The 26,299-nt window shown below is 53.2% G+C and overlaps 9 protein-coding genes across 9 annotated transcripts; 4 read left to right on the top strand and 5 right to left on the bottom strand.

Annotated features, from left to right (window-relative positions):
* The first annotated feature begins 3,092 nt into the window (after positions 1-3,092).
* Positions 3,093-5,014, top strand: BKA78DRAFT_307478 (adenylosuccinate synthetase-like protein). Its single transcript, XM_066887868.1, has 3 exons — positions 3,093-3,847; positions 3,905-4,067; positions 4,156-5,014. The coding sequence occupies exons 1-3, from the start codon at positions 3,284-3,286 to the stop codon at positions 4,692-4,694; spliced, it is 1,266 nt and encodes a 421-aa protein (XP_066748481.1). The 5' UTR covers positions 3,093-3,283; the 3' UTR covers positions 4,695-5,014.
* A 1,337-nt stretch (positions 5,015-6,351) lies between these two features.
* On the top strand, positions 6,352-7,826 carry BKA78DRAFT_365848 (uncharacterized protein; the record flags this gene model as incomplete). The annotated part of the gene is made up of 3 exons (XM_066892559.1): positions 6,352-6,414; positions 6,471-6,877; positions 6,937-7,826. 3 exons carry the CDS (start codon positions 6,352-6,354, stop codon positions 7,514-7,516), a joined length of 1,050 nt encoding a protein of 349 aa, XP_066748480.1. The 3' UTR covers positions 7,517-7,826.
* BKA78DRAFT_307473 (uncharacterized protein) lies at positions 7,384-8,152 on the top strand. Its single transcript, XM_066887867.1, has 2 exons — positions 7,384-7,982; positions 8,053-8,152. Exons 1-2 carry the CDS (start codon positions 7,823-7,825, stop codon positions 8,103-8,105), a joined length of 213 nt encoding a protein of 70 aa, XP_066748479.1. The 5' UTR covers positions 7,384-7,822; the 3' UTR covers positions 8,106-8,152.
* A 621-nt stretch (positions 8,153-8,773) lies between these two features.
* Positions 8,774-9,975, top strand: BKA78DRAFT_293109 (uncharacterized protein; the record flags this gene model as incomplete). The annotated part of the gene is made up of 4 exons (XM_066886158.1): positions 8,774-8,806; positions 8,857-8,883; positions 8,943-9,289; positions 9,402-9,975. 4 exons carry the CDS (start codon positions 8,774-8,776, stop codon positions 9,973-9,975), a joined length of 981 nt encoding a protein of 326 aa, XP_066748478.1.
* Positions 9,976-11,232: 1,257 nt separating this feature from the next.
* Positions 11,233-12,454, bottom strand: BKA78DRAFT_89302 (uncharacterized protein). The gene is made up of 2 exons (XM_066893921.1): positions 11,912-12,454; positions 11,233-11,845 (listed from the first exon to the last, which is right to left on the bottom strand). Exons 1-2 carry the CDS (start codon positions 12,304-12,306, stop codon positions 11,314-11,316), a joined length of 927 nt encoding a protein of 308 aa, XP_066748477.1. The 5' UTR covers positions 12,307-12,454; the 3' UTR covers positions 11,233-11,313.
* An 886-nt stretch (positions 12,455-13,340) lies between these two features.
* On the bottom strand, positions 13,341-14,149 carry BKA78DRAFT_307458 (uncharacterized protein). Its single transcript, XM_066887866.1, has one exon. The coding sequence runs from the start codon at positions 14,127-14,129 to the stop codon at positions 13,614-13,616; it is 516 nt and encodes a 171-aa protein (XP_066748476.1). The 5' UTR covers positions 14,130-14,149; the 3' UTR covers positions 13,341-13,613.
* A 155-nt stretch (positions 14,150-14,304) lies between these two features.
* Positions 14,305-16,310, bottom strand: BKA78DRAFT_341503 (uncharacterized protein; the record flags this gene model as incomplete). Its single annotated transcript, XM_066890355.1, has 1 exon — positions 14,305-16,310. The coding sequence occupies one exon, from the start codon at positions 16,308-16,310 to the stop codon at positions 14,466-14,468; it is 1,845 nt and encodes a 614-aa protein (XP_066748475.1). The 3' UTR covers positions 14,305-14,465.
* A 1,620-nt stretch (positions 16,311-17,930) lies between these two features.
* On the bottom strand, positions 17,931-19,628 carry BKA78DRAFT_350433 (uncharacterized protein; the record flags this gene model as incomplete). The annotated part of the gene is made up of 1 exon (XM_066890991.1): positions 17,931-19,628. The coding sequence occupies one exon, from the start codon at positions 19,626-19,628 to the stop codon at positions 17,931-17,933; it is 1,698 nt and encodes a 565-aa protein (XP_066748474.1).
* Positions 19,629-23,139: 3,511 nt separating this feature from the next.
* Positions 23,140-24,684, bottom strand: BKA78DRAFT_293104 (uncharacterized protein; the record flags this gene model as incomplete). Its single annotated transcript, XM_066886157.1, has 1 exon — positions 23,140-24,684. One exon carries the CDS (start codon positions 24,682-24,684, stop codon positions 23,140-23,142), a length of 1,545 nt encoding a protein of 514 aa, XP_066748473.1.
* Between the last annotated feature and the right edge of the window lie 1,615 nt (positions 24,685-26,299).

Below are 26,299 nucleotides of genomic sequence, written 5' to 3'. Positions count from 1 at the left end.
CTATAACAACCTACAGCATAACTTGCGACAGTCACCGCCATGCCCTGTTGCTCCCCTCACTGGCCCAGCTGCCGCCCACCTCGCATACACGTACAGCTTGCCGAGCGCATACATACATACCGCTCATGATAACGGCTCATGCCGTGTGCCGCGACAAAGAAAACCTTTGCAGAAAGCTTTCGGGAAAGTGACACGGCGCCGGCCTTACACATGTCGGCGGCCTTTGCCGACTGCAATCCTACACCGACGCCCTTTGCACAGCCAGCTCCAGGGAATTGCTTGACAAAGTGTCAGACCACTGTAATTCGAGTTTTCCGCCAGCTCGGTCGGCTTGCTGTTGGAGCATGGGTATATTCCTATCCAGACTCTTGGGAATAGATCTTGGCTCCAGACTCCTCGTGACTATCATGCAAAGTCGATCATTCCCCTTCTCCATCCATTGGCTTGGGTTGGAGGGGATCTGATCTCCGAGGATTCCAGCACGGTGGCAGTCCCCGCTAAATCTTGAACGCCTCTTTCGGTGTCCTCACTGGATGATGGACCGTCGGTCCGCAAGACAGGCAATGTTTCATTGCGCCTCCAAGTAGCATTCCTCTGTCGTGCTCCAACGTATTTCTGCTAGCGCCGTGTGTATTGCAGTAGCTCAGGACTTGTTTATCCCTCGACTGGTCGTGAATGCAGCTGCTCTGTGGCCTTCCTTTTAGGTAAAACTTGGCAGACCTCCGCCTTTACGTCTGAGTGTGTTTTCCTGATTCCTGCATCAGAAGCTTGTAAAGCATCGGCCGAGCGAGAATCGACGTGCAGGCGCGTCTTTGCGACTTGATTGTAAACAAGCTTGGCACTTGGACGCTAAATGATTATGGTTGCACAAGTCGGATGTTTCAATAAGCAAGCCTCGAGGGAGCCGGATGCCGATGGAAACGCAGCTGTAGAGATTCCGACGATTGCTTCGTCCTCGAGCTGAGTTGAAGAAAGAGGCGTCATCAACTGCAGATACCCGTAAGCAGGAGCAAGATCGATCCAGCTACTGGGCGGAATGCTCCGAGGTTGGCTTGCAAAACGTATTCGACCAGACAAGATCAAGACTCGATATTGATGCTGCCGTTACATTCATGTCTCTCGTCCGACGGGTGGCTGCATCCCAAGTACGTCGTGGAAGGGCTGGTCTATCATCGGAAACGTTGGTCATGCTTTGTAAAGACGGCGGTGTGTGTTGAGTGGCTTCAGACTGAGAAACGCTCCTGATCTCGAGAAGAAACCTTGGAGGAAATGAGATTCAAAAGTGATCGAGAGCTGGATTCTCTGGCATAGTCATGCGATATTTTGGCCATGAGTCTACCACCTCAGGCCGCGCAAGCCATAGACAACTGCGAGGTAACGCTTTCAAGAGGTACTCATCCTGGTTCCGGCATTCTTTGGCCGATTTCTCGCTTTCGTGCTCGAAGAACCGGAGACCATGATCAAGATCTGCGAGGGCCAAGCTGTATCGTTGCGTATGTCGTGGAGCCTGCCTGCGTCAGAGCCAAGCCTATCAGTTTCAATGGTTGCCCCAACTGTAGTGCGCCTCAACAGTCCCTTGACTCACACTTTGAATTGGCACTAGCCAGTCTGCTCTCAAACCTCAGTCTCGTCCGAGTGTTGTAAAGGGAACAATACCTCGTGTGAATCTCTGCGTTTCTATCACACTTCTCACGTTCAGGCCAAGGTTCCGGCCTGCTGGGTACCCGCCTCTAGAGCGTCATTCATCAAACCGGGCTGATGGCAAATCGGGAGATCTTCCAACATGGCCCTGCAGCGACCCTGCATTGCTTGATATCCGAGGGTCTATTTTAACCGACATACCGCTTCAATCATGCGCCAAAGCCAGAACTTTGAACGATCGCCAAGGTGTGCGACCTCGTCGAGCATTGGCGAAGACTTGACCACCAGATTAGTTTGCAAAGCAAGGACCTGAAGTAATAACATCGGTGCGTGGGACATGGACATCTGGTTTCAAGGTCGATCCATCCAGCGGGCCTACGACGAGGCCTTGACAAGGAGCGGACGCCAATCTGAGTAGCTCAATCAGCGCCTCGAGAATGAGACAAGGTTTGTTGGAAGCCGATGAGCCGAATTGAGGGAGCGCTGAGACATTCATGGTGGCTGCTTTATCGACGCCATCTAACTCCAGGTCATGTTCAAGTGGCGCTCCAGCATGGCTGCGACATGCGTCCCCAGTATGCTCGAGTCCAGGGGAAGCAACCAGGTGACGATCCGGTGAGAAAACCCAACAGAAGTATGCTGAGCCCGCGCTACGACTCAGAAAAAGCTTCTGTAGACTGGGTAGTTCGAGATGTCCAGGCGATGATATTCGCAAAGATTTTGCGACGCCGATTAACAAGTGGGGTTTGGTTGCTGTTGGGCTGCAGCATGTAGCGAGAACGCCCCTTGCGCTCAGCCGCGCAGCAAGCAGCAAGAAACCGTTTGACCGCCTCTTGTGGCATCGTCGAGATCATCGAGCACAAGGAATCGTGATGAGGCCATGAACTTCCTACTTTGCGGCAGCAGGCGCTCAGACCTCCTGGGCTCTGCGGAGACCTGCAGACAGTGTTTGGAGTCTGCTGGTTCGGCATGCCAGACCGTCTGAGTGTCGAAGTTGGAGTTGACTTGACTGAGAAAGGAGATTGATCGAAAGCAAGAAGGAAAAGATTCACAGCCAGACAAAGAGAGAGATCAATTGCTTCTTTACGGGTGTGGTTAGAATGAGGAAGCTCCAGAGTTGCAGGCGGTCAAACGGTTTGTCTGCTGGAGAAAGTTTTCAACTTCCACAGCAGTCTTCTCCTGTTATACGAGCCGCATCAACGTGACCTCCCTTGCTGTTGCGCAGGTAATGTGGTGGTGCGAGGGACAAACGTGGCATGAGGAAGCGTGGAGCCGCCGTTGGCAGGCGCATAGGGAGCGAGGGGTAGGGAGCTTCCAAAAAGGGACGACGATGCTTTGGTAGGTATCGACTCAATTAACGACATGGCCTCTGGTCGACTTTGCGCAGTTCGAAGAGTTGTTGATGGTGGTTATGGCTGTCGTCATAAGGAGAGGCAAGAAATTGGTTGCCCCGGATTCGGCACGACAGTGGGGACAGATCCCCCACCAAAAACTTGCCGCAGCCTCGCAGCCCGAGTTTGACTCTACGCTGCTCTTTGGCACGCGTCGCCGCCCTCTACACTCGCCGCTCTTCCGCCATTGCGGCTTTCGCTCCTTGCATCTTCCTGCATTACCGCTACCATCCGGTCGCGTCCTCTCCAGCATGACCACCACCGTCGTCTGCGGCGCCCAGTGGGGCGATGAGGGCAAAGGCAAGCTCGTCGACATCCTTTGCTCCAGCGCCCAGCTCTGCTGCCGTGCCCAGGGCGGTAACAATGCTGGCCACACCATCGTCGCCAATGGAAACACGTACGATTTCCACATCCTGCCTTCCGGTCTTGTCAACCCGGCCTGCGTCAACCTGATCGGCAGCGGATGCGTGGTCCACGTCCCGTCCTTCTTCAACGAGCTCGAGGCTCTGGCCAAGCACGGCCTTGACTACTCGGATCGCATCTTCGTCAGCGACAGGGCTCATGTCGTCTTTGACCTTCACCAAAAGGTTGACGGGCTCGAGGAGGTGGAATTGGGCAACGGGCTCATCGGCACGACAAAGAAGGGCATCGGCCCAACCTACAGCACAAAGATGACGCGCAGCGGCGTGAGGATATGCGATCTCTTCGACCACGAGCAGCTGGCCGGCAAGATGCGCAGGCTCGCCGAGGCATACCAGAAACGGTTCGGCGACCTCCTCAAGTACGACGTCGAGGAGGAGATTGCGCGCTACAAGGTCTGAGGGAGCGATTCAATGGCGGAGGAAAAGAGGGCAGCAGCTAATTCCCCGTAGGACCTCAGCGAAAAGCTGAAGCCGTTCGTCATCGACCAAGTCCCGCTGCTCAAGTCGGCCAAGGAGCAAAAGTCGGCCGTCCTGGTTGAGGGTGCCAACGCGCTCATGCTGGACATTGACGCTGGAAGCTACCCTTTTGTGACGTCGTCCAACACCGGTCTTGGTAAGCTGCCTCCCTGAAAAAGCGAGACATCCGTTTTTGAAAACGGCGCTCGCGCACCAATCACGTTGCGCTGATTATGATTGTCAAGGCGGTGTCCTCACTGGTCTCTCCCTGGGCTGGCGCGCAATCCGCGAAGTCGTCGGCGTCGTCAAGGCCTACACCACGCGTGTCGGCAGCGGACCCTTCCCTACCGAACAATTCAACGCCGAGGGCGAAAAGTTGCAGTCGGTCGGCCGCGAGTTCGGCGTCACGACGGGCCGCAAGCGCCGCTGTGGTTGGCTCGACCTGGTCGTCGTGAAATACTCCCACGACAACAACGACTACACTTCGCTCAACCTGACCAAGCTGGACGTCCTCGACGACTTTGAAACCCTCAAGGTCGCCGTCTCGTACAAGCTCCAGGGCACCGAGCTGGAGAGCTTCCCGGCCAACCTGGATGTGCTGGAGAAGGTGGACGTCGTGTACAAAGAATTCCCTGGCTGGAAGACCGCCACGACTGGCGCAAAGACGTGGGACGACCTTCCCGTCAACGCGCAAAAGTACATTCAGTTCATTGAGGAATTCGTCGGCGTCCCGGTCAAGTACATTGGCACCGGTCCCGGCCGCGAGAGCATGATTGTTCGGTAAGAGCGATGTTTTTGATGACAGTCGATGACGAATCTCGAGGTAGGGTCTTTTCGAACTCCGATGGGAACTGGAAACCAAATGGGCGGCTTTTTTCTGTGTATTGAATTCTACGAAAGAAGACTAAGCGCGCAAGCCGCACATACCTACCTATACCCATCACTCCGAATAGAATAGAATAGATCATTGTACAGTGGTCTCCCCAGCAGCTCATTCGACTCGTCGACTTGGATCTTGACTTTCGCACCGCTTTCTTCGCGCCGTCTACCCCGCTGTCGCGTGCCGCTGTCTCGTGCTTTTTTGAGTGACAGCAGGGCACCTTCCCGACTCGGAATCGCTCCGGATCCTCCCGATTTCGTTCCGTCCCGGCCGCCTCCCTCCGTCTCGGCATCGAAATGACTCTCCGCTTTGCTGCTGCCGTCGAAAACAAACATCGTTTCATCGACTGCTCGTTGGGGACGCGGTCCTGGCTTCGTGGTGCACGCTCTGGCAGCCATAACAGTCGCCAACCCTCGCGCTTGGGATTCGATTTCATTCCACCAAGCCTATGTCGAGCGGAACTGGACGCAAATGATGCGGAAGGCTTCTTGCTAACAGAGTGTTAGGGAGGAAGGCCATGCATCTGGCACTTTTTCAAAAGACGATTGGTGTACGTGCCCATGTCCTGGCTCAGAATTGAGTCAGCTCATCGAGACTCGAGCTCTTGAAGATTTCCCGGGCCCGGGCCTCAGCTGACGATTGCGGGTCCAACGCAAGCCGCTCAAAGTAAGGTACTTGCCTTCCCCACACTTTCAATTCTCTACTGTTTGCGCTAAACTCAACGATTGAAGCTGTAGGATGGGCTGCCATGTGGATATGGGAATTGATCTCGCGCGCAAAATCGCCGCCGCAATCGCCGCAAAGACCGAGACCAAGATGGCTACGAAGTACTACGCTGTGCCTGGACTTCAGCCAACGAGCTTTTGTCTTTTCCAACAATCTTGCCTCATTTGGCGCCTGTCCTCTTAATTCGCAAAAACTCGTGCGAGAATCAGCTTGTTTGCCCTGACCCCGCAAGGTCGTCTTTCCCTTTCGCGATTGTGTCCTACCCACTGTATCACGGGCTCCCGCCGGTACGATGCTGTACTTCTGCTCGGAACATTCTATTCGATTCCCGACTCAATATGGTACCCTCGACTGTTACCAAGATGACTGAGGCTTCAGGTCTGTCTCCAACATTCTCTGCTCTTAGGACTTGATGCGCCAAGATGTTGTCAGTATTTCGCCAAATCCTTATAAGGGCAAGCAATACTTAGCATCGACAATCTAATCACCGAAGTGCGCTGGAACGTTCTAAGTTTCGCTTTCCACTTCAAGGTCCGGATTTCGAAGGTTGCGCTGCTTACATGTGACAACTAAGGTTGATCCAGGACATAGGTCACTCAGGCGCAAGTGGCAACGAGGGTATTTATAACCGGCCCAAGATCAATATCCTGTGGGTTCCTCGCTTCCTGGGATTTCTCAGTCTCGTGGCGTCCAATCCAGCATCTCATCGAAGCTCCAGGTCTCTCACGACTATGCCTACCATCTCATGGGTACCTTTTTCTAACAATGATCTGCCCACTCCTGTTGACTTCTCACCCACTCCATTCACTAGTACATCGATATTGATCATTGCAAAATGGCTGACATTATAAAGCTTCCTCTTACAGGTACTAGTGTATCTGCACCAACATGGTGGAAGGTCAGAAAGCCTTTTATTGGATTTGATATTGCAAGAAGATAAGCTGACTCGACTAGCGTACTGCCACACTGTCTGGAACACTTTTGGGCGATTTGACAACAACATTTACTCCACCTTCAGACTGTCAAAACGCTTTCTACGTTCTGAGTACTCTTGAACGCTCTACCACAATCAGCGACACTACAACAATTTGGACTTCGACCTCCGCCTTTGCACGGCGAGCGAAAATGTGCTCTAATAGTGGAATTGCCGACACTTCTACTTGCTGGCCACATGCGACCGAGAGTCCGCCATACAATGAATTTTCAGGCTGGGGCTTTTACTCTCCTGGATTCTTCTGTCCATGGGGTTATTCCACGGCTTGCGCGAGTGTCGCCGGTCTCAGCTCATATTCGACCTATTCTCTGTATTCATTTGGCTTTGCGCCACGACCAGGTGATACGATTGCCGGATGCTGCCCGTCGTATGATACCATGCTGCCACGTTACTGGCTCTGTTCCTGCTGACCGAAAGTCTGTGCAGGAGCTTCACATGTGGTGTGACTAGCAGCGAGAATCAAATTCAAGGCTGTGTCCAAATTGTCACATATGGAACAATGCTCGAGGTCTGCGGGACGACCGCGAGTGAGCTTTTCACGGACCCAAATGATACTCCTGCCCTCTCTTTGGACATCATCCTGACTGCGCAAGCTCCAATGATTCAGCTCAACTGGAAAGGAGAGGACCGCAGCAGCTGGCATTCCCAGAATCCAAATTCGTCGATGCCGATCTCCACACTATCGGCAGAGACTGGTGGTCTCAGTACCACGGCAATCATTGCGATGGCTGTCGTTGTGCCTGTTGCATCTCTCGGGCTTCTAATCGGCGCAGTCGTCTGGTTTTTGCGCCGCCGGAAATCGCGTCGCCTCAGGGCTCCGCAAGAAAGTGAAGAGCGCAGGAAACAAGACATGGGATGCGATAAAGACCGGCGGCCAGAGCTCCCACACGAAGGCTCTGCTGTATTCGAGCTTCCGCAACCATCCGTGGAAATGAGCGACCCTCACACCGAACAGTTGATGCAGGTGCAAAAGAAACCAGCAGAGCTTCCACCGGACGACGTATGAATTTTTCCTGGCTCTCCAATCGCAAATCAATTTGGATGAGGACGCACAGCTGCGGAACGCTGCCCATTCTGCGTCTCAAAGTCCTGCGAAACTGCTCTTGTTGAGCAGGAGCTAGCCACCAATCGGGCGGAATGGTGATGAAACTGCAAGTCCGCTCTTTCCCCCTGCCGCTGATGCTGTTGAAAAGAACAATCGCGATTCCGCATGTACTTCAGGTTTTCTCTCTGCGTCAAGCTACATGAAGCTTTGCGTTACATTTGCTAGAAAGAGACCATCAAGCGAAACGCTTGGGTCCTCGGAAAGAGCATGGGATGTCAAGGGAGGTTTCTAGCTCATGATTTCCTAGTGATGAGGGCCTTAGTGTTGGTTATGGCCTGTGATTGGTCGGGAATGCTCCTTTGTGTCGCATGGGACTCAAGGCTCAAATTTAGGGAGCTTTTTGGAAGGGATTTCGCGCAAACCGCTGGTAAGTCCCAACCGACCCAGGCCTTTTGTTTCCTATCTATGCTGAAAAGCTGATCGTATGGATATCGCAGCATATCGCAGGCGTTTGAGACCGTGGGGGTTGATCGGCCTATTTTTGTCCTAAGGCGCGGATTCGGTTATGGCATTACCCAGAGAGAGCGAACTAACAGGACACCCAGGTTCTTCGTGTGCAGTATCAAACCTGCAACCAACAACTCTCTTCTCTTCAAACCTGCGCCTTTCTTCATTTGTCGCTCGCAGCCGGTAGGATTGAGTATCCACGAATGGATAGCTTCTGTGGCGTTTCGGCCCCAACGTCGCAGGGATACAACACTTTTCACGGCTGTTCGCGACCACTACTGGCGAAGATTCTCGCTGCACTTCCTGCCTTGCCTTATCTTTGAGCATCCAGTCGACTTTCATCGCAGCTTTTCATTCAGAAACGCGAGCCAACCTTCGAGTCTGCTCCTCTGTTTCCGCCGCTTGGAGCGTCAAAGAGCCTTGCTGTTCAAGATCTAGAAGGTATCTGTTCGATGTTCCAAGACCGAGGACGCACCTCAACATTCTGAGCTAGTCTACGTTTATTTTGAGACTTCCAGACTAAGCCTTGATGGCTGCTGACGTGCAACATTCCGGCTGCACCAGAGTATACATGCACGGCTGGCTCGCTACCAATCGTCGCGCCGCTATAAAGTACTCCACGCGAGATGGATTTCACCGAACCCTGTCACCGCAGCTCTCTATTCCTTTGGTCTTTCCAGCCTCAAGGTGTTTTTGGGTCTTCCAGTGGCAATGTCTTCGGGGGCCTTTGTGAATTCGACAGTGGTTAGTGATGTCTTGATGAATCATGGGCTGTTCACTGACTTGATGGACAGCAAGTCTTGCCCACATCAACATGGACGGTACGACTCTGTCCCAAATAACCCTCCGTCACCAGGAACCTATGTCCTGATCCGAATAGCGATCGCTGTTTTCAACGGTTTCGCCGCTGGGCCCTCTGACGACAACCTTCACTCCACCATCAGATTGCCAGATTGGATATAGCTCCGCCTCCTTTGTTTCCAATCTCATCGACGACATAAGCGGGTACTACAACACATCTGAATACACCATCGCTCAAATAGCGAAAACATGCTTAAATAGTGCTATTGGTGACGCAGCATCGTGCTGGCCATCCGCAAGCACGACTCCATACGCGGACGAATTCTCAGGTTGGGGCTTTTACTCCCCAGGTCTCTTCTGTCCAGTGGGCTATACCACAGCCTGCGCGAGTGTTGCCAGTCTGAGCTCCTACTCGACTTTCCCAATGTATTCATTTGAGTTTTCGGCACGCGGAGGAGATACAATAGCCGGATGTTGCCCTACGCGAGTTCCGCTCTATTCTAATTGTCGTGATTACAACCCACTGACTTGCCTCCAGAGGAGACGAGTGCGCCACGACAAGCTCCAGTAACCAGGCACAGGGCTGTGTCAAAGCGACAAGTACCAAGACAACGCTCGCTGTCTGTGGTACTGCGTCGAAGTCCTCCGATACGAGCTCGGAATCGGACCCTTACTACGTCAACTTCAGCAAGCTCACAATTTTCCAAGCCCCAATGATACAGTTGAACTGGAAGAGAGAAGACTTCGAGTCCTACAATTCGATCCACACAAGCTCTCCAATACCAATCCCTGATGAAAAGGGCGGCGGCTTATCCAGCGCGGCCGTGATTGCAATCGCCGTCGTCGTCCCCATCGTCTCGCTCGGAATGATCATCGGTCTCATCATTTGGTACCTTCGCCGCCGGAAAGCCGGTGCGCAGCAAGACGAGCAGCAGCGCTTGAACCAAGAAAGAGAGTCCGATGACAGCAAGCACTTTGGGTCGGAGCTTCCGAACGAGGGATACGAAATCATGGAGCTTCCGCAGCCGTCTGTGGAGCTTAGTGACCCGCATGCCGAGCGGTTCATGCAGGCGCAAAGGAAGCCTTCGGAGCTTCCACCGCACGAGTCTTGAACAGCTCTTCGTTTGCCTGGCGCTGGGTTCTGCTTAGGTCAATTCAAGTCCTGCGCGGGTCACGACACTTTTGCTCACTTGCTTGTCAGATGTTCTTTAGATACCCTTGGAATCCGCTCTTCGTATCTTTGGCATTCACATCAATTCCGTCACTGTCTTATGTCTTGCTTATCCTTTTGACGTCTTGGATTTCGAGCTCAATACTTCTCCTTGTCAGTCCAGCGGATCCAAGTCCCGCTTGAAAGCCTTCCATAAAGCTCTTATCAGCTGCGAGGTTACTTCTCTCCAGAACGAGCATTCGCTCGACTGCATGCAACGGCTGGGCTGTGAAAGAGCAGATGGGCCGCGAGCTACACGTCTTGTGTCTCAATTCATGAGCATATCCACCTGGTACCCTTCGCCTGGCACTCTGTTTGCTTTCACGAATACTTGGTCGCCTTCGCTAACTCGCCAAGCAGTCCAAACCTGGGAGAGACGAAAGCGGAAGAACACTGGCGTGCAGCAGTTGTGCATCGCAACGCGGTTTTAACGACAATAGCCTTTTAAGAGACTACTTATCTAGTTGACTACAACGGAAATTGACTTCGACACAAGTAGAGTTGGAGGCGACAGAAGGCACTTGAAATCTGCATCTCTGCATCGTCGCAACACAGCACGCCATGACGCTGGCCGCCCACGATCATCAGACTTTCGCGGAGCACTCTCAGGCATACCAGTCTTCACCACCAGGACTTCATGCTTCAACCGCTTTACAAATGTCCGCCTAATACTACTTTAAAATTCCGAATCCGAGATGATCGAAAGAGATTACCAAAAAGCCACCGTCCACTTTATTCTCGAAAACACTTGGGTATCACGCCTGTCGAAACACCTAATGTTCCCGTCGCACACTCGCATGAAATTGATCGAATACCAGAAAAACCGCGGAAGGTGGTTGCCAAACGAGCCTTGAAGACTACCGGAAACTTTCCCGTTGATAGAAGCATTCCGAAACTTCAGCCGCAGCTTTTTTATCGACAGGTTTCCATTCCTTTGTTGGGCCTGGAATCTTCTCTTGGGGTTTGTGTCGAGTGGTTCGTGTCTCAAAGTCGATGCGGCCAGATGTGAGGTAAGTGGTCACCACTCTTCCGGCTGACGCTTCTGGTTTGCTGATGTATGATGTCTTCCAAGACAGCATTTGCAGCTTGCTATTCTAAGCGCTGCGCTGGATCGAGCATTCGCTTCTTGTCAACCCGTCCACATCTTCCGCCGGAAGCCGTCCCCTGATCCGGCTCCATAAGAGCCCAGAGCCAAACACGACCTGCCCGTCCAAACCTGCAACGACCTCCGCAGGTTGAATCAATCCCCTCTGTAGCCAGCATTGGCAGGCTTTTCGGCAGGCCTTGGTGTACCTTCCAGCTCCAGAACCTCGTGCGCGTCAAGTTGCTGCACTTGTGGTCCGCTTCTTTGCTCCATCAACATCATCGGCTGGTTCACAGCCCTCGCCAGCTGCATTTTTCGCTTGTGCAGGGCCCAGACAAGAAAGGCGATGACGGAGCCCAGGACCACGATTGGTATGATCACCGCGACAGCAACCGAAGCGCTTTTGCTCAAACCGTCGTCGGTGTCGGTGTTTGAGTCGTTGCTTGCGCAGCCCGCGGTCGCTTCTATCTCTCCTGTCACGTCGCTGCTTTTCCAGGCCAATTGGATCAGAGGCGCCGATAGAGAGATTCCTGATCGAAAAGTCCCACTTGATGACCAGGGCACAGCAACTTGGGTGGCATTTGCAGTTGATCCATCCGATTGACATGTCACCACGTTGACACTGGTCGAGCTGACGACTCCCAAACACGACTGGCGTCCGAACATGTCCCTAATGCAATTGTAGCCGCTGGAGCGGCGTCAGCAATTGGAGACACTGCACTAGACGGGGCTCGATTTCGCCGGATCTACGCACGTTGGACAGCAACCGACCATCGTTTCTCCTTCCTCTTCCTCGAATTGAAAGTCAAAGGTCGGATAGTGACACACGTGTGCACGGCTGGCCAAACTCGCCGGTCTTGACCTCGACGCGCAGGCCGTCGTGTATCCAACTGGACATATCGTCCCCGGGGAGTAGAGGCCCCTTCCATTGAGCAGCGTTTCTTTCTCGGTGGTTGTCGCGGTCGGCCAGCAAGACTGAATGTCGCCCGTTGCTGGGCCAGTTCCTGAGCCTGTGAAGACGCAGGATTGGGCCAAATGGGCTACGCACCCATGCTGCCAGCTTGAACAAGCGGGTCCTATGAGCGCAGTCGCGCAATCTGCTGGCGGTGTGAAGGTCGTTGTCAATGGCCCCAATTCGACACGCGACATGTCAAGATGAGCGCTGGAGCCGCAACTCTGGATCCCTGCTTTCCAACAGCCAAATTCGAAGTTCCGGGAGTTTCGAGTGGTGCGTAGACCACCTGTTCAGCTTGCAAAGAGGGGAGCGACAGGAGAGAGAAATGAGCGAACATTGTTCCAGAGGGGGGTAAGAACGTCTCCATTTATTAGCTACAGCTGTATGACAGATCTACAACCTCTGCAGCCTTTTCTCGCTTGTTTTTGCATCACAGTAAGACAGCCGGGGGCACTGACTGTCTCTTATAGGTATCTAGGGCTATTCTGCAATGCAATCGTTGCAGCTGACATCAGCTGGGGCCAATGAGCTGGCGTCCTCGGATCTGCGATATTTCCATCTTGCCCTTCAAGGAAAGCGCTCGGTTTTCGGCGGGCTCCACACGACAATCTTCTGGCTTAATCAGACTCAGCTCGAGTCGCACAGCATCTTCTCGAGACGGTCTTTTAGTTGTGGTTGGTGAGGACGGCTGCCTGTTCCTTTACCCGACCGATGTGATCGGTTGAGTTTGGCCCCCAAATCGCAACCACGCCGTCCGCTGAAACTTCAGATTAGACAGTGATCCACCTCATAAAGCCGCGATTCGGCATGCGATCCGGGAAAGCGGGGTACCGCTGCGTTGTACTTGAACAGTGCTCCACTCAACAAGACTCGGCTTTGTGTGAACAATGCCATGCTTTTACTAGTCGCACCTCCCGAACGTAAATCTTCGACACCGCTTGCACCCGATTGAATCGTAGTCGGCACAAATCCTTGCTTTCGCCCCGCCGTTGACATGGAATCGCGATTCCCATTCTGCAATCTCCTCTTGCAGCCCGATGAGGCTTCGACTCTGACAAGTTTGCAGTCGGAAAGGCAAGGTTCGGCAGCGTCGCGTATCGGCAATACCTAAGAGTCGAAGAGCCACTTAAAAAGCTGAGGATTGATCCGGCGGTCGGTGCGGACGAGTGGTCACCAAGCATGTTGCGAGGACTTTACAAAAATACAGATTTATAGAATTGGCAGGGGTATCTACTTTACAAGAGAAAAAAACACAACACCTTCCATAGTCCCTTCAACGATCCAGAATTCCTATCCAACCCCCAGACCCAAATCCTGCGGAAAGAAAGTTGAGGAGGCTTGCAATCCACTTGTGAGTCCTCCTCCAAGAATTCGGGTGGTCAGCCTTGTCTTTGACACAGTAACGCGACAGATATTCAATCGAAGATATGCCCCCTCAGTGTGAGTGTGGGACCCATGTACTCTGGCCTGGACGGATCTTTCGCCCTCCAAAATTCCCAACTCAATCAAGGTCGCCAAAGCGCCGTTTGTAACGAGCAAGAAGATTTTCAAGCTCTTCAACCCGCTTTTCGTAGGCGATTCGAATCTGTCTCCCCTTCTCCGCCTCGCTCTGTCGGTCGCGGTGGACTTTGTTGCGATCCTCTGGCGCACGATGCTGTACGGGAGCGAGGTTGTCTCTAGGCTCAGTCATGCCCTCTTTGCCTTCGGAGTTCTTCGGGTGCTTCCTTTGTCGCTCAGGTGGACGGGAGTCAAGACCTTGGTACGATTGACTGGTGTTGTGGTGGCTTTTAGCACGGTTCTGATCGCCCGAGTTTCTTTCCTTGGCCTGGATCCTTGCATTGGCTGCTCGCGCTCCCGAAGCATCGTCTGAGGCCGGGACAGTTCTCTTTGGCTCCTGTGAGCTGCGACTAGCCTCACTACTGCCCTCACCCTGACGAGCACGTTTGTAAGGCCGCTCGCTGCCCGGGCTACGCTCTTTTGCTTGCCCAAGCTCTCTGGCTTGAGAGTCCCTTGTCATGGCTCCTTCTTCTTTCAAACCGCCAATTTAATACAGATTGATAGAATTGGCAGGGGGTATCTACTTTACAAAAGAGAAAGGCAACCATGAGTCAGTAGTCCCATCGGCACCCCAGAATATCCCCTCCCACGCAAGAAACACCAACGCCAGTCGCAAAAAAGTTGAGCAGAGTTGGGAGCCGTGTGAGTCCTTCCTCTAGAGCCGCAGTGATTGGCCCTGTAGTCTATACATTATAGTGACAGACATCTCATGACGGCAAGACTGGTCCGCTGTACTTTTAAGGCACACGGAAGGCCTACACACCGGAGAGACTGCGTGCCTTCTTCCATCCCCATCTCACTCAAGCTCGCCAAAGCGACGTCGGTATCGGTCCAAAAGGGCCTCGAGCTCCTCGCAGCGCTTCTCAGAGGAAATGCCGGCTTGTCTCTCGTTCTCTACCTGGCTCTGCAGGTCGCGGTGGATCTTGTCGTGGTCTTCCACTGCTCTGGGGTGTTGTGTAGGGAGAATGCCGTCTATGGGCTGAGTTTCGCGTGAGTCGTTGTGGCGGCTCATGGTGCCGTTGTCTTCACCTGGCCTTTTTTCGTCGACCTGGACCCTTGGACTCGGTCTTCGCTCCTTGGAATCATTACCAAGAGCCGGGGCAGCGGTGTCCGGATTCTGCATGCCGCCAGTCACTTCTTTGCTGCTATCACCATGACGTACTCGTTTTCGCGGCCGCTGGCTGCCCAGGCTTCCCTCACTAGCTCCGGTACGCCCTTTGACTGGCGAGTTCTTCTCATCGGATTCTGGCCCTTCCGGCTTCCTGATTCTCTCATGGTTGAATGTGCTTTCGTCATATTTTTCTTGGCTCTCATTCCATGGCTCGAACAGCGTGCTGGAGCTGATTGTTTGTGAAGGTCTCTCTTGACGGAGTGGCGTGCATACTAGCGAATTCTCAGCTGGTTCTTCGAAGAGGTGATCAAGAGTGGGAGACGGTGGAGGTGAAGGGCTCGCTTTCAATGTCTCTTGGATCAGCTCTTCAATGTCGGAAGCCTTGAGCGAGCGGAAGTTGTTATCCATGGCAGGACACATCTGACTCGCCTTCTCCTGCCACTTGCGACTCAAGGAGCGATGGAGCTTGTCCAGGGGGAGGGCAAACTGCTCTGCGAGCGTTTTAATCTTCTGCAACAAATTTGTGGGGATAGCCAGAGCTTCCATGGTTCCAAGTTCGTGGGATTTGATGATGATAGCCAACGGCTCTTGGTAGAGAGTTTCCAAGTCGCCGATGATTCTAATATTGGCTTTTGTCTTTTCATCAGTGTGCAACGGTACCATTGAGGCCCGCCGGAATCCCATGCGCCAGTAAGAGCCTTGGGTGATCTTGAGGGAGATGCCCTTGCGAGCTTCCGTCGCGGTGGAGATTGTGACGCCGTAACTCGGCGTCCCATATGCGGATCCTCGGGCGTTTGCAGCATTGTCTAAAGCGATCTGAGCTTGCTTCTCAGTCTCTGTTCTCTTATACGGAAGCCTGCCATAAAAACGTGCATTCACTTGGCTAGTGGACAGCCAAGTTCTCCGGTTCTCATCGAGGGTGGCGAAAATGTCTTCCTCGTTGACGAGTCCTCCGGATCCAGTCCTCTCCTCGATCTTGCGGGCAATCAAGGCTCGCACGTCTTCCATACGGTTGTGAGACCCGAACGAGCTCATCTGTGCGAGGAATGCCATACCGTACAAGATCTTGGAGTCGAGGTCGAAGGCGCTGGAGTTGTCAATTGCCCCTTCTGGAAACCACTGATCAGCATCTCCCACCCAGTACATCTTGATGCAGGCAATGAAATGTGCCTTAACACAAACTTCGGAAACGTCTTTCGCTGTTATACTGCTGTCTGCGAACTTTCTGTAGGCATGCTCTCCAGCCAATCGGCGTGCATGGGCCCGGCCAATCTCAGCCACGACAGTAGCTCTCTGCCGGCTATCTGACATCAGAGATGCGAGTGTCGAAAGCTCGACAATAATCCCGGCTTTCCATTTGATTGGTGGTCGTTCGGGCTGTGCACCTGTCGGGAGCCACTGCCGGTGATCCTCGCCCCAATGCGACTTTATTCTATCAACAAGACATGACAGTTCCTTCGGAGTGACCTTGTTGTAATCCTCTGTCGCGATCTGCGCATCCACGCGCTGCTGGATAGGGTACGGTGGCATGGCTCGAAAATTGCGCAGGCGTGTGCAAGCTGTCGAGAGAGCAGGAGTTGCTTGCAAGTGTGGTTTGCGATGAGCAACAGGAGATCAGGAAATCGCCGAGTTACGTGTGGAGTTGAGGAAGGACCCAGGATACGTCTGGATTGGAAGGCAAATTGCGAATAGTGCGCTGAGTGAAGGCGACAATTGGAACCAAAAAGAGCACGCGACGTCGAAGCACCGGCGAATGACTCGGCGAACAACGGCAACGTCCGGTCTGGTGATGGGTTTGGGGCCGAATCTCAGGATATATCGTTGACCAACTTGCCAACTGCCCAGGAACTTGTCGAGTCGAATACCAGGACAGACTCTGGCCTTTGTGGGACGAAATATAAGTCGTTGTGGAGGTCGATCGGGCTTGTGTGGGTGCAGATGTTCGACTGTCGACAGAGGCGCTTCAGCAGAAAGGACGGAGAGGATTATCGGAGCTTGTTTAGAAAGAAGGAAATCTCAGTGGACGCCGCAGACGCGTGAAATTTCTATGCGCGGTCTGAGGTTGGTGAAGGTGTAGCGGGCTTCGGTGCGGAAGTTGAGGGCGCCGACTTGAAGAGGTATCGTCGAAGGTGCAGTGGCTTCAGCGGTCAAGTCTGGTCTAGTGGACCTCGGTCCTTTACGATGACTGAAATGCGTTCAGTCAGTGGTCCATCATCGATCGAGCTGGAGCTTTGCCGCTGGCGGGTGTGGCAAGCTTCCTTGGAATTCGTTGCTGTCACCTTGAGGGTGCACGTCAAAAAGTTAACACTCCTCATTCAAACACAATTTCTTCGCCAGCTTACAGGCTGCGACCTGGGGATGCCCACAGCAAACCTTTTCAAAAGTGCCATGGTGGCCAAAAAAATTCATGTTCATGATATTTTGCAGGCCTCGTCACTGCTCGACAGGCTTTGCACTTCTTTCATTCAAATTGGCCCAAATCAAGTACAAATGGAATTAAGTGCTGATCGTCTACTTGCCACCATTAAATACCGACGTTGCAACTACTAGATAATCTTTGCTGTTTGCGAGCATTTTCATCAATCAACAAACACAATACTAAGAGCGGCGGCCGCAACGGCGTCAGCTGCAGCAATCCGCAGCAATCAATACTCGGAGGTCTATCAAGCTTGCTGGAAAACTTCATCCTCAAGGTGACATCCGAATGGGGTTCAGGTGCAGCCCTCTGCTCGGCGTGTTTCGTAGGTGACTAGTGGGCAACGGTCGCCTGAACCTGGTGTAGGAAAATGAAACCGTTCCCTGGGGCGTATTACCGGCTTTTCCTCGTTGTAGATGTCACGGGTTTTGAGACGCTTTCCCGTCGGTATAGTCGAATCCCACAAATTCGCGTTTGTTGGTCACCAGGGGCCAACGAGGTCATCCATCGTTCCGCAGGACTTTACAAAAATACAGATCTTCTGATTGGCAGTAAGTGGGTATCTACAAACAAAACAACACAGAATCCGTGCTCCCGTCTTTCCTCCCGTCACCTTGCCCGAATTTTTCATAAAACAATTGCCATGACACAATCAAAATCCTCCATGCTGCGCCCTTCACTCTTGAACGCAAACAAAGCTGAGGGGGATGTCTTTAGTGCCATGATGCCGTCGGTTAGCCGAATCTTTGCTGGTATGACATGAGCTGAGCTTCAAGGTCGCGGGCTTGCTGTTCAGATTCCAATCTTTTCTCTGTCTCAGATTTGACGCGGCGTTGAAGGTCGCTTACAAGGGCCTCCAAGGAACTCTGCGTCTTCTGCTGCTCTTCTTTCACCTGGTCTTGACCGTCTGACGGCTCCGTCAAGTTTCCCTCGTTCGCAACAGTCGGCCGCTGCTCTTTTGCCACCGATGGCTTTTGTGTGGACTTGGACGGCTGAGGTGTTCCCTTGCACAGCGCCTCATTGTCGACTTGAACATCGCGACTAGGGCTGCTCTCTGCCATCTTGATTGATTCTTCACCGTCGCGAAGCCTTTGCCGTTTTCGCGCTCGTTCAGAGTTGTCGCCTTCTTCCACCTGACCTTGTGTCTGCCCTGGTCGAGGTATGTCGTCTGGAGTCCGGGACTGGCCCCCAGTGTCATCGCTGGTGTCTTCAAACAATGCTTCCAGCTTTGGGCTCAGTGAAATTCTGGGGCTCGGCGTCTCCTTCACCAACTCGTCGATGTCGCTCGCCTGCAAATTTCTAAAGTACGGGTTCACGGCTTCACATCTCAGCTTTTCCTTCTCGGCCCATTTGCGGTCCAGGTGGGTGTGCAATTGAAGCAGGTCCAGTAGAAAGTCTTTGGCGAAAAGAAAGACCTTGTCGAGAAGATCGGTCGGCATGGCAAGTGCCTCCCGAGCACTCAGGCTGGGGTTCTTGAAGATATGTGCGAGAGGTGCACGGAAGAACATTTCAAGCCGTCCAATAGCTTCCAAGTTGGCTGCCACCTTCTTTTCAGCCCATACTGGCGTCATGGACGCCCGAGGCGACTCGAGCCTCCAATAGGGTCCTTTCGAGACTTCTATCGACGCTCCCTTACGTGCCACGGTCGCTGTCTGCACTGTAATGCCAAATTGTGATGTCCCGAACGCTGATCCACGCCTCAGGACGGCGTTGTCCAGAATGGCCTGGATGCGGTTGCCCAACGCACTTCGCTTATGCGGTAGAGTTAGATAGAACGACGAATCCACGAACTTGTTCGCCAGAAACTCATTTTTGAAGACGTTTGCCGAGCTGTAGACGGTCGTGGCGTCAATTGCGCCTCCACGGCGGACAAAGTTCATGATGTTGAGCGCTTCAACTCGACGTTCGCAGGATCCGACAGAGCTAACTTGCGCCAGTAGCGCAAGGCAGGCAAGCATTTCTGCACTCATGTCGAAAGGGTTGGCGGATTGCTCTTGTCCGTCGGGAAACCAGCGGCCTGGGTTCTCTGGCCAATACATTTGAATGTCATGGATGAGTTGTGCTTTGACTCGGACGGCCATCACATCGCTTGGAGTGACTTGGTCGGGTCCATTCGAGGTTCTTGACTTGTCAAGCCTCTTGTTCAAGGCATCTTCTATTGCCTTGACGCCCATGTCCTTTTGCCTCTCTGTTGTAAGAAGGGTCACGAGTTGAGACAACGCAGAGATCAAGCCAGTGGGCCAGTGGATGGGCATGGTAGTTGGACGAAGTCCATGTGGGAGCCATTGCAAATAGTCCGACCCCCAGTACTTGGCAATTTCTTTTGTGACTCTTTCAGTCTCTTTGTGAGACAGGCGCGTGTGCGGAATTTGGACAAGCTGACTGTTCAGATAGTCGCGCACTTTGTCTTTTGCTGGGTTCCCGGGCGGCATCTTGGCTGGTGTGCGGATGGTTTCAAGAATGTGCAATGGTGCGATGGTGCTGAAGCGTGACTTCGAAGGCCACCGGTTAGCGAAGTCTTGCGTCGAATTTGGGTAGATTTAGACATACAAGAGTCTTACTCAAGGCTGAAGCTTGGTGTTGAGAAGGTCAGAGAAAGTCCTTCGATGGTGCTGATGGGAGAGGATGGTGGAATTGTGCCTGGTCTTTGCTCCGGGCTTTGGCGCTGACGCTGGACAGAGCGCAGCAGGTCCAGCAAAGCCGAGTGGAGGGTCCGAGCCGAAGCTGCCAGATGAGATTGCGAACGATAGTTTGACGAGATTCGGCTGTGGTTTTTGGGCGGTTGAAGCGGGAGGTGATGATTGCAAACGTCGCCTGTGAGCGACAGCGCGGAGTGTTGTGCTGTTGGTGGATGGCGGAAGAGCTTTGGCTCAAAGGTGGATAGTGCAAGTCACGCCCAATCGATCGCAAGACACTGGCAAAGTCGAGTGCGAGCGTCCTTCGTCCGGCGTACCTGCAGAGGTGACTGGAAGTCCGTGGCAGTCGTGCGTTCAGCTCAAAGCACGCACTCCAAAATTAACACCCTCCAGCGGAAATTCAACATGCTCCCACGCTCCTTGCCAGGACTCAAGCCTACGGATAGGAATACTGTCAATCGCTCGCTCCAATTTCCACTTCAAATGTGTAGTGAATAGTCGGTCATGTCGGGCTTGTAATTCAAGCGATCGCCCGCGCCGACCACCCCACAATTAATGCAACAGTGCCCCAGCGACAGTGTCAGTGGTAGAAGTGCTCAAGGTAACGTGGCGACCAATAGTTTTGACTACCAGATCGAGTCTCGCTGTGCCTCTGCAAATTTGCGAAAAGCCACGATGATTGTCCACGTTAGCAGCCCAATCGTGGGCGAAGTAGCTATCCCTTGGAAGCAAATTTAGACAAGGAGCTACGAGCATCAAATCGCAATAGCTGAACTTAAGTGATTAACGACGACGGAAGAAATTTCCAAAGCCTGAGAAACTGGTGGAGTGCAGAGGGCTGGGTGCTCTAATAAAATCCCTGCGACGTCATCGGATCAATAGACAAGCGTGTCGTCTGCGCAGACTTTCCAAAGAGAAGCCCTCAACATCATGCCCGTCATCAGAAACCTAGTGAGAGCGAAGATGACTGAAAACACTGGGCGACACAAATAATAGTTGAATTATCGAGCTTCAGAAGTAATACACATGTTGCTCCCGTGGCGTATGTGGCAATGGTTTACTTGCCATATTATCAAGAACTTATATCTGCACCTAGCGTTCTGTACCGGCGTGTAGGTGGCAGGTTCACGGTTCGAGCCGCGTAGGTTGCAATGGGCTCTACCATGCTTAGCACAGCAGGGTGTGCAGGTACAACTTTTTGCATTTTTGTCCTTCCGACCCCTGCCAACCGCGGCCATTTCGCCCGCCCCACTCTTGCTAGGACGCCATTTCAATCTTTGCGCCGAACAGTTTCTAGCGTCCCCCAGACAGAGCTCGTCAACACATGTCGTTTTTGGTCAAATCTCTCACCTTGGTCTTCAAGCAACAGTCTCCCTCTTGGACTGCTACATTGCGGACTCCACCTCCCCTGCTTCCTGGCACCAATTTTCAGGCTTTTTAAAGCAGTGGCAAACAATGACTTCAGAAAGGGCGCACTATTCGGTCACGCCTGCCTCGTGCTGTCCCCCGCCGTCCGCCCTGTTTGCCCAAACACCTCGGCGCTCCGCCCACATTCGCCTGTTGCATCAGACCAAGCTTGAAATGCATCGTTGCTCGCGTCTAGAGCACTTTTTCTAGCTGTAGAGAGAACGTCATAGCTGAGTGTGCAATAAAATGGTACGAGCACGGCGCTCATGAAGGCCATTAGTGCGTGGTGAATGCGGGCGACGGCTAAGCCGTGGAGCAAAACAGGTAGCGCTCCCCAAAGTCCATCACGACTGGATCGGGGCACGCGAAGAGCTACGGATTCAGCACCTTATGTTCTGATTCTGCGAGAGTAAAAAGCACGAACTAGTTGCCCCCGTTAGCGTATGTGTCAACGCTCCACTTGACATATTATCAAGAACTTAAGATCTACTACTAGCGCGAGACGCCGGCGTGTCGCAGTAGGTCAACGGTTCGAGCTACGTAGGTGGCAATGGGCTCATACCAAGTGGGTATAGCGCAGCATGGTGCGCAGGTGTCACTTTTTGACCTTTTGCCCTTTGCTCAGCGACCCCGACGTCGCGCTTCTTTCTTTTTGTATATTTGGTCTTGCGCTTCGCTCTATAAGGTCACCGCTGTTGTGTATCAGCTCGTTGCGTGCGCTTCTGGATGCGTAGCTCTGTCTACATGACTTCGTTTGTCGTCGCCTTTTACTTCCGCCTGAACAGTCTGCCTGCTGGTCAGAAACTCTGTTTGTCGCATGGTCAGCTTTCTTGTCAACGGCCACATGTTAGGCGGCCAAAACACCGCGCGCACCACGCTGACGAATGGCAAGCTGCGCACTTACGCGACACGACATCCAAGGTGCAAATTTGATCTTGGTGTCGAATGAAACACGCACTCGAAGGGACAATCCAAGCACGTGTCAAAAGATGCCGGAGCACCTGCTTGCCATGCTGTCAATGCGTGTGCTGAAACAGTAGGTAGTACGTATCTTGCGCTGTCGCAATCCGCTTCCCTAAAAGCAAGCGAGCAGTGCATTTGTAAAACGTAATCGGCTGCATCCAGGTAGCTTTGGGCTTCTACGTCTACAATCAGCTTCCCTGAGACCAAGCGAACCTCACATTTGTTCTACAACAGCCTTTGACTGCAGTGTGCTACGATCTTGATTGCAGGTCGATTTTCGCCAAACGCCTACCGAAAAGAGAAATCCAGCCACAAGAGTGACTCACAAGCTCCAGCTGCTGTCGTTAGCAAAGCGAGGTCTCAAAGCATGCTCGATTCTTTATGCTAATGTTTGCTGGTGAAACCCTGCCAGCATCCTGCCCCTCCAGGCTAGACTGTCCGCGTGGCGTTGCCGATAATTGGTGGGGCCTTGCGATCGGCGGGCCGACCACCAACTCAATTTTCACCTCACTTCATCTCGTTTCCAGACCACTGCAGCGCAATCACGACAAACTGCCATCAGACTGGGTTTTCATCGTTGCGAACTGTTCTGACATCTTTTCTTGCTCTATCCTTGTGAGGCTCCTTTGGTTATGCTGCCCGCTTCCACCAATGTCCGCCGATTCATGTCGGGCAACAACCTTGGATCCCGTGCCTCGTTTGCCGATGAAGCCACAGGCCTAAAATACAACCAGATGCCCGGAAATCCGGTCTTGTATGCTCTTGCGGCACGCATTTCCGTCCAATGTGCGACTGCCAGAAGCCTTCCAAATCTTCACCACAGGGAGCCTTCGAGTAGCCCCGCCGAGGACAAACCCTTTTTGAAAAACGGCATTTTCTCTTGAATCCACTTCCTTCACATCCCGAAGGCTTGTACCGCTATGTTGTACCGCTTCATTTACTTTGACGCCCAGTCTTCCCCGCCCACTGGAGTGTCGTGTCTTTCCACGACTCTCTCGTTGAAGAGGGAAAACAACGAATCGTCGGAGTCAGAGTCGGATCCAGGCTCATCTTGTTCCTCCTGAGCCCTCAACGCGGTGCGGGTGTCATCAACGACGGCCGGTGTGATATTGTGGTAGCGTCTGCCACCATGTGCAACTCTCTCGTTGTTCGCAGTAACATTTTGATGCACCATGGCATCCCTAACTGTCTGCAGAGGAAGGTGCGGAAACTCTTGTGCGAGCTGCACTAGTTTCTTGAGAAGCTGCTGAGGGAAATAAAGCGCCTCCTCTGGGCGCAGTCTCTTCATGTCCAGGTACTCCGCGAAAGTACAACCGTAGTGAGATTCCAGAATCCTCATGTACGTCAGCTTCTGCGGAATGCTCCCATAGCTTCTTTTCTCGCCAAACACATCTGGTCCCTTCCATAGAGGACCGGCCGTCACCGTGTAGCGTCCCAAGCCTGGCGTCAGTGCGAAATCTCTGGTGCAGATCGTGGGTCCATGTTCAGGAGTGCCGAATCCAGCTCCCCTGCCGTTGAGCGCATTTTGGTATGCATTCAGGACGGCCTTGTCTGCGTTCGCTTGGCTCGTTGGGTCAGCCTGCTCGTACGCCCCGAAATCTTCGATAGCATCCGGAATATGCGACTCCGTGATATGCCTCAGAGTGCCGTCAAGGGTCCTGTTGGCATGATCAGGCCAAAGCCGAAGAAAGTGCTGACGGGCATGGTGAACATGATGAGCCTTCAGTTCCAAAGCTCTTGAGGCCCCGGGTGTCGAGTCATCGGAATCATCCTCGGCTGACATTTTGGCCAGCTTCATAGCCCTCTGCCGGCGGCCAGGAGAATAGGCTTCTCGTGAAAGCTGGGCGAGCGCCGTCAGCACGGTCAACCTCCAAGTGATAGGGTCTCTGTCGAAATTTTCGAATGCCGGTCCAATCCAAATACGCGTGTCGCGGCCCCAATGGGTCTCAATGTGTGCGATCTCGGCATACTTTTGAGAGAGCTTATCGTGAGCGCGATCCAGATCGTCTTGCCGAAGTGAAATGTGGACGCCATCATCTCCAACGTATTGCAATAGCTCAGCCAAATGCCGGCGGCCTTCGGGTGTCTTCACAAATCGCGCAATCTCCTCAAGTCTCTGAAGCTGGATCATAGTCCATCCTTCAATGTCGCTCGGGGTGTCAACGATGCTCGCTGGCAGCCACTCTTGCCACTGATGGACACGACCAAGGCTCTTGACGATATTGCCAAGTAGGCGAACCTTTTGCTGCTTGAGGCTGACAGCGGAAGCCTGTGGAGCAGCGGAAGACTGTGGAGTAGCGGAAGCCTGTCGAGTACCGGGAGCTGGGGGCGCGGAACGAGTGTTGTCAACCGGCATGCCGCTCAACGTGGCAGGTTGACCCTCTGCGGTCCGCTGAGGACTGTTGTCGCTGCGCTGCATCGCACAGTGTGGCTTGCGCGGCCGCGGGCGCTGACGATCCCAGGTTGCGAAGCGCTTTGACATGTCAGTAGAGTGAGTCGGTGAGGATCTGGCTGCAAACCTTGATTGAATCTGCGCTAGTCCGCGTGGGGATGATTGGAGTCTTACAATTGCTGGAGAGGCGTGCTGAAGGGGCGAGGTGGAGACGCGTGCTGAAGAGGCGAGGTGGAGACGCGTGCTGAAGAGGCGAGGTGGAGACGCGTGCTGAAGAGGCGTGCTGGCTAGGCTCGAGGAAGCGACTTGAAGATCGTGTGACCGGGGAGGCTTCCAACGCTTGGGCACGACGAATCGATGAGGTACGGGCGTAGATGCGAGCGGCAGGAAGAAACGGTGACGGCGAAGGGTAGATGCCTAGGTAGGAAATGCGCTGGTCAAGTGTGCGCGTGTCCGGGTCGGCGTGTGAGAAGAAAAACGCGACTCGGACGCGTCGTCGGAGGCAGAAGGCAGTAAGTAGGTCTTGCGGTATGGTGATAGCGGGAAAGTGCGCCCGGAACGAATGGCGCTTGATCTCAAGTCGTGGCACCCAGGACGATTACTGCAACTCGTCATCTGGTCCAACGTGCCGAAGTCGCTTGAATAGCCTCTTTACGTGCGCATTTCAAGATCGGAGCTTATTATGTCCCTCCTGTCACTTTGCGGTGTTCATCTCGTCTCTTGCCACCACGTTATCAAAAGACTGATTGTGGCTTTTGCACATGTTGCTCTCAAAACTGGGTCACGACTGCCTGATAGAGCCAAAGTGAATCTGTCTCTGGTTTCGCACCGCTCGCCCAAAACTCCGCCTAATGCTATCTTGCTATGTCTGTCGTACTGTTCTACTGATGCATCATCAAACTCCCAGCTTGTCGCCCCCGCCGCAGCGCCTGTGGGGAGGCAGTAGGCTATTGCAACACCACAAAGCCTCGCAATCTGACTCAATACAGTGATTATCACGAGCGGAATCCTTTTGTTGTACGATACACACGTGGCATGGTACAGGTGACCCCGGGAAAGGGCATTGTTGCGACAAGAGGCGCGATCATCTGCCTGAGGTGTAAAGCTTAGTGTGTCCTTGAAACCTGACCGTTACCCTGACTTGGAAGAGAGAAGGCGGGTAAGGCGTGTTGAGAGCATGTGCTTAGTACGCGCTCAAATTGCTGCAAGACAGCAGTCACTGTGCATCTTGCTTCTTCCTGTCTAATTTGGGGCAAAGTAAACTTTTTGGGGTATATATTTTTGAAACTTCGAAGACGAGTAAAGACCTGGGAGGAAACCGATGATATGTTACTCGACCAATTGCACGACTGGTCAATGGGAACGAGGCGGAATCCCACTAGAGGTTGCACCCCCTTCCTTTTGCTTTTTTAGTGGACGCCCAAATAGGCAACTTCATGAGCCCCAGTTCAACTCCCAGTGTGAGCAGCCTTCTTTTTGTAAAACAATCATTTTTTTGGTCGGCAGCTGCGCACCGGTGTGCCGAAGCAATCACCCATGGTTGACATAGTCACCTGAGCCTGCCCGGCGCGTCATTCAGCGCCTACCTACCGCCTTCCAACGCGTCGCCATCTAGTGTATCAACCCTCAGAAAGCCTGAGTTGCGCAGCCAGTTCATGTCGTCGTCCAGCGCGTCGCCATTCCGCCTTTCGACTTAATACTACGC

This window comes from Phyllosticta capitalensis (assembly GCF_038381095.1).
Source record: "Phyllosticta capitalensis strain CBS 128856 chromosome Unknown BKA78scaffold_2, whole genome shotgun sequence".
NCBI classification, from domain to species: domain Eukaryota; kingdom Fungi; phylum Ascomycota; class Dothideomycetes; order Botryosphaeriales; family Phyllostictaceae; genus Phyllosticta; species Phyllosticta capitalensis.
Note: the sequence above shows the minus strand (reverse complement) of the source record. Positions and strands in the feature narration are given on the sequence as shown.